Source organism: Pediculus humanus, genomic scaffold (genome assembly GCF_000006295.1).
Source record: "Pediculus humanus corporis 1103172108322 genomic scaffold, whole genome shotgun sequence".
Classification (NCBI taxonomy): Eukaryota; Metazoa; Arthropoda; class Insecta; order Psocodea; family Pediculidae; genus Pediculus; species Pediculus humanus.
Genome location: NW_002987891.1, coordinates 5,273 through 11,080, shown reverse-complemented (window position 1 = coordinate 11,080; position 5,808 = coordinate 5,273). Strand labels below are relative to the sequence as shown.

The 5,808-nt window shown below is 25.8% G+C and overlaps 1 protein-coding gene across 1 annotated transcript in view; it reads left to right on the top strand.

Annotated features, from left to right (window-relative positions):
* Nucleotides 1-3,267, top strand: part of Phum_PHUM613740 (65 kDa Yes-associated protein, putative) — a gene marked incomplete at both ends in the record, with an annotated part of 8,492 nt that extends 5,225 nt beyond the window's left edge. Inside the window, 4 exons of the mRNA XM_002433055.1 lie at nucleotides 1,802-2,070; nucleotides 2,551-2,720; nucleotides 2,797-2,974; nucleotides 3,101-3,267. Of these exons, the coding sequence (XP_002433100.1) occupies nucleotides 1,802-2,070; nucleotides 2,551-2,720; nucleotides 2,797-2,974; nucleotides 3,101-3,267 (784 nt within the window). The remainder of the gene's footprint in view (nucleotides 1-1,801; nucleotides 2,071-2,550; nucleotides 2,721-2,796; nucleotides 2,975-3,100) is intronic.
* Nucleotides 3,268-5,808: the final 2,541 nt, after the last annotated feature.

Genomic DNA, 5,808 nt, shown 5'->3' with positions numbered 1-5,808 from the left:
CCCACTCCTCCTTTCCCCTCCCCCTCCCTAAACTCCCCTTTCTCCCTCTGATTTTTTTTTTTTTTTTTATTAATTCGGCCAAATTCGAATCGTTATTTAATTGATTTAAATAAATAATAAATACTCATCATCATCATCATCATGTCGACCGAGATCGAAGAAATTGACTCATAATAATAATTCCGACTATTCTACACTTGATTATTTCTCGGAATGTTTTATTATTATTATTATTATTATTATTATTAATATTAATTTTTATATAAATAAAAACGCGTTTTTAAAATTATAATTTTAAAAAAAAAAATAATTTATTCAGATAATTTGTGATATAAAAGTTGTTGTTGTTGTTGTAAATGTTTTCTTTTTTTTCTTTTCTCCTCTTTTCGGGGCGGCCATTTTGAAAAACAAAATTTTTGGTTGTTGTTGTTTATACCATTCGAATCGGGAAATAATTTATTCGACTAATTGGTTGTTTTGTTTGTTGGAAGTGCAATTAATACGGGTTTTTATTATTAAAAAAAGTGAACGTACGTAGGCACGCACGCACCCATGCACCCATGCACGCATTCACGCACGTGCGTGCGTGTTAAATCCCCTCAGATTTGATTTTTTTATAAATATTTGCTTACACTCGATCGACATTTTGTTTTTTTTTTTTTTTTTTTTTTTTTTTTCGGTTTAAAAAAATTGAGGGTCATCTTGTTAAGACCGAGGTCTCCTCATCGTCGTCGTCGTCGTCGTCGTTTTTATTTTCTGTCCTTTACTTACGTTTAATATTTTTATTTTAATTTACAGAATGTCTGTCTATTGTTAAAAAAAATGAAATTTTAGTAATAGACTCAATTATTATTATTATTATTATTATTATTATTATTATTATTATTAACGTTAAACGTCGTTTGTTTTTTTTTTTTTTTTTACAAAGATTTGGAACCGAATTCATTTTCCCCCCCGCCTCTCCTCCTTCCCCCTCACTTCACTTTATTTCTTCGATTTCTAATAATAATAATATTTTTAGGTTAATTTGCCAAAATGAATTAAATTAGTCAAATGAAATCATTATTTCTCGTGATTTGAATGGGGGGGGGGGAAGGGGGAGAAGGGGAACGGTTTTATTTTAAATTTATATACGTATTCGAAAAAGGGCAAGGCAATCCAACGAAGAACGAATGAATGGGTGAATGAATGAATGAGTGAGTGAATTACGCAATCGTAATAATCGTTTGCAATTTTTTTATTTTTTCCTTTTTTCACTCCCCCCCCCCCAAAAATAATAAAAAATAAATAATAAGAAAAATTGTGATTCATTTTTTTTTTTGATGAGAAATTTTCGAAGGTTTTGAATTGTGCCTGACCTAGAGCATAGAAGAATGAGGAAATTTGACAACGCAGCTTGGCAACAAACCTGAACAACCTTGTAGAGTTCATTCAACGATGTTCGCTTTAGCGCAAGTTGTGCATGGGCGAAGCATTGTTCAGCTTTACTTGGTGACTGGGTCACGTGGTCAGATACTTCTGTTGTTTGCGTGCGTGTGTATATACGCATACATACATGCGTGTGTATAATAACTCGGTGTTTGTACCTGAAGATTTGAAATCGCCAATAACCTTTCTCTCTCCCTCCCCCCCTCTCTCTCTCTCTCTCTCTCTTGTGTACCTTGGAAGGTTAAAAAACATATCAATCACCTTGCTAAGGGGATGCTGTGATATTTCACTTTTCTTCCGCTTTTAAAATAAATTCTTAAAAATTATCATTATCTTGATATTTAACGTTTTAATTTTTTTTTTTTTTTTGCAGTCACATAACAAGATCTACAACGTGGGAAGATCCGAGGAAAACTTTGGCCGCTCAAAATTTACAAGCTCAACACGCGGAATTACAAAATTCGAGAGGAAATCAACAGAATTCGGCGGCGGCGGCGGCGGCAAAAGCGACGACTTTGGGAATTTCGGCGGCTGGTCTGGGTCCATTGCCAGAGGGTTGGGAACAAAGTTCCACTCCCGAGGGAGAAATTTATTTTATTAATCATCAAACGAGAACGACATCTTGGTTCGATCCGAGAATACGTAAGCTCAACGAATTTTTCTTAACAATATACATTTCCTTATTATTTATTTATTTATTTACGTTAATATTAAAAATACAGTTAGTTTCAATCGCCTCAATGTTGAGGCTAAAAAAAAAAAATTTTTTTTTATTTGCATATTGATTTGTTTTTTCTCCTATACTGGTATATAAATTTTAATTTGTTGTTGTTGTGGTTGTTGTTGTCGTTATTCTTGTTTACATTACATGCATAATTTATTTGTTTGTTGTAAATTTTTCTCGGTTTTATATTATTAATAAGTCGGCCATTTTTTTTATGTATAATATTTTACCCTTTAAAAATTGTCTCTTCAGCCATATTTGTTTTAACCGTTTTTTTTTTTTTTTTTTTTGAATGTTGGTATTAGGTAGATGCCACGTCAAAATGTCCGATTACGTTACTAATTGAGTGAAGATATACGTTTTTTATAATTTGTTTTTTTTTTTTTTTTTTTTTGCAGCATTACAATTGCAAAGATCTCCAACTGGATTAATAATACCCCATGGAAATTCATGGATTCAATCGAGCGCTCAGCAAAGTTCACAAAATTGTCAACAAGAATTAAGAGTGCAATTATTGCAAATGGAGAGGGAGAGGCTGAGACAGAGGCAAGAGGAAATCAGAAGACAAGTAAGAGAGTTTTATTTTTTTTCAAATAGTCTGACGAAGGTGATAATGAAATTAATTCGAAAAAAAAAATTTCCAGCAAGAACTGATGACACGGACGACTGAACTTCCTCCAGGATCCATGGATCCCTTTCTATCGGGTCTCACCGATCACGGTCGTCAGGAGAGCACCGACAGCGGTTTAGGAATGGGAAATTCCTATTCATTGCCACAAACTCCGCAGGATATTCTGGACGAATCCATGGACGGCGTTAGCGGTAAGACACACAAAATACTTTTTTTTTATCTTCTTCTTCTTCTTCTTAAATGTTATTCACAACGTGAAAGAGAGAGATAGAGAGAGAGAGAGAGAGAGTTTTTATTAATGTTTTATTTATTAATAGAAGGAGGCCATACCGACATGACATCTTTGGATAATACTGACATTAGCACAGATGATTTGGTGCCAACTTTACTCGGGGAGGATTTGACATCTGATATTTTAGATGATGTTCAGTCTCTTATCAATCCGACGTCTACGAAACCGGACAACGTTTTAACGTGGCTTTAGAAAAGCCAAAAGCCTTTTAAAACGGTAACACACACACACACACACACACAGGAAAAAAAAAAAAGATTTTTATTATTATTATTATTATTATAAGTGGGCTACTATTTAGTTGATGTCCTTCATTTTGAATATTCATATCTGACTTTTTTTTTTTTTTTCTTTTTTCTTTTCTCCCTTTTATTATTATTATTATCGAAAGGAAATCAAGTAGATCAATAAGAATAAATTATATTTTATATAAAATGTTGTATTTGCAATTTAATTTTAATTTTTTTTTATTAAACTTTTTAATGATGAATATTAAGTGCCTGATTTTATTTTAAAATCTGTGTAAAAATTATTATTATTATTAACGTGGCTTATAAGGAATGCTAATAAATAATAATAATAATAATATTTTAGAGAAATAAAAAAAAATGATGCTCATTTAAATGAAATAATTTTATTAATTATTAATGCGAATTAAATAAAAAAAAAAGAAAAGAAAAGAAAAGAAAAGTCAGTTAAGGATATCATTATTATCATTATCATTATTATTATAAAATAAATAAATAAATAAATAAACGTGAGAGGAAGGTAGGAAGTACGAATTGGGGGAAAATTTTTTTATTTTTTTTTAAAAAATAAATTAAGAATTTTATATGTTAGTTTTTTTTTTTTTTTTTTTTTTTTTTATTATTCGTTTTAATTAAAATTAATTATTATTAAAATTATTATTATTATTTGAATAAGATCTTTTTAAGGAATTTTTTAATAATAATAATAATAATAATTTGTAAGACTTTTTTTTTTTTAAAAGTATTTTTACATGTGAGAATTAAAAAATAAATAAAATAAATAAATAAATAAGGACCATTATTGTGACATAATATGTAAGGTGCTAATTAATTATCAAGTTAAATTTATTATCATTATTATTATTATTATTAAATGTTTTTTTTAATGAATTTTAGTGACGTCAAAGTTGACAACTTGTAAAGTTGTTGAAAAAAATTTTTTTTTTAAATTTGTTTATTTTATTGTTACTTTTTTTTTACAATGTGCCTTTACTTATTCATTTTTATTTTATTTGTGGGGGGGTGGGAAATTAATTGAATGTTATTGTATCATCCTTTTGTTTTTCTTTTTGTAATTTTATATATATATATATATTTAATTGTTAAATTTGCCATTTTTATATGAAAATTTGACTAAAAATTTTAAAAAAATTGATTTTACACATGCACACACACACACACATGCACACACACACTTTGTAAAATAATTAGAAACAAATTAAATATATATATATATATATATAATTTTTTGCAAGAATACAAATTTTTATAAGAAAGAAAGAAAAAAAGAAAAATATTTGAAATATTTTATTACATGTTTTTTGAATAAAGCAATTGTAATAAAAAAAAGATGGAAAGAAATTTTTTTTTTCAAATTGTTTATAATAAATTAAAATGAACTTTTAATTATTATATTTAATAATTAATTTGTTCTTTACTTAATAATAATAATAATAAAATTTTGATTTATTTAAAAAAAGAAAAAAAAATTACATTTATTGTTTTTAGAATATAAATTTGTTGTATTATTGCAAAAATTTTATTGTTTATAAAAAAAATAAATAACCGGAAATGACGTTGTTAATTTTTTAACCGTTATTGGCATAAAGTTTAATAATAATTATTTGGATGATGTGTTTATAAAAAATTGTTTTTTTTTTTTTTTAAATGTTTGATTGTAATTAATAATAATAATATTATTATTAAACAGTTCCATTACTTTTATTTTATTATAAAATAATAATTTAAATGAAATTGTATCGAATTTTTTTTTTTTTTGTTATAAATAAAGAAGTAATGGACTGATTATATTTTCGCCATCTTTAATTTAAAACAAAAAAACGCACCTGAGGTTTATTTTATGTTTTTTTTATTAAAATATTTTATTGTTATTTTAAAATTTTTTTTAATTATTAATTAATAAATGAATTTTTTTAAATAATAATATTTTAAGGTTTTTTAAAAAAAAAAAAAATGTATTTTTATGTTTTAGTTGTAAACAAAATGAAATAAATAATTGTAATGAAATTCTTATTGTAAATAAGAATTTTTTTTTTTTTTTTTTTAATAATTAATTATAAAAACTTAAAGTTTTTGTTGTTAATAATAATAATATTAAATTACATTAAGCTTAAATTTTTTTATGTTTTTTTTTTTTTTTTTTTTTTTTCTTTAATTGAATTTTTTTTTTAAATTGATGATAAGAATGTACAGAATAATTTGAGTTTTTTTTTAAATAAAATAATGACCATGTGCATTATTAACCGTCCTTATTTGGCAATAAATTATTAAATTGTAATGCTCTTAAAGTACAATTTATTAATAATAATAATAATAATAATGATAAAAAAAATTTTGTCGAGTTTTTTATTATTATTAATTGATGTTATCGTAATATAATATTGTTTATAACAAAGATGATTTAAAGAAAAAACTTTTTCATTTTGTACTCTATCTCTCTCTTTGTCTGTCTTTCTCTCTCAAA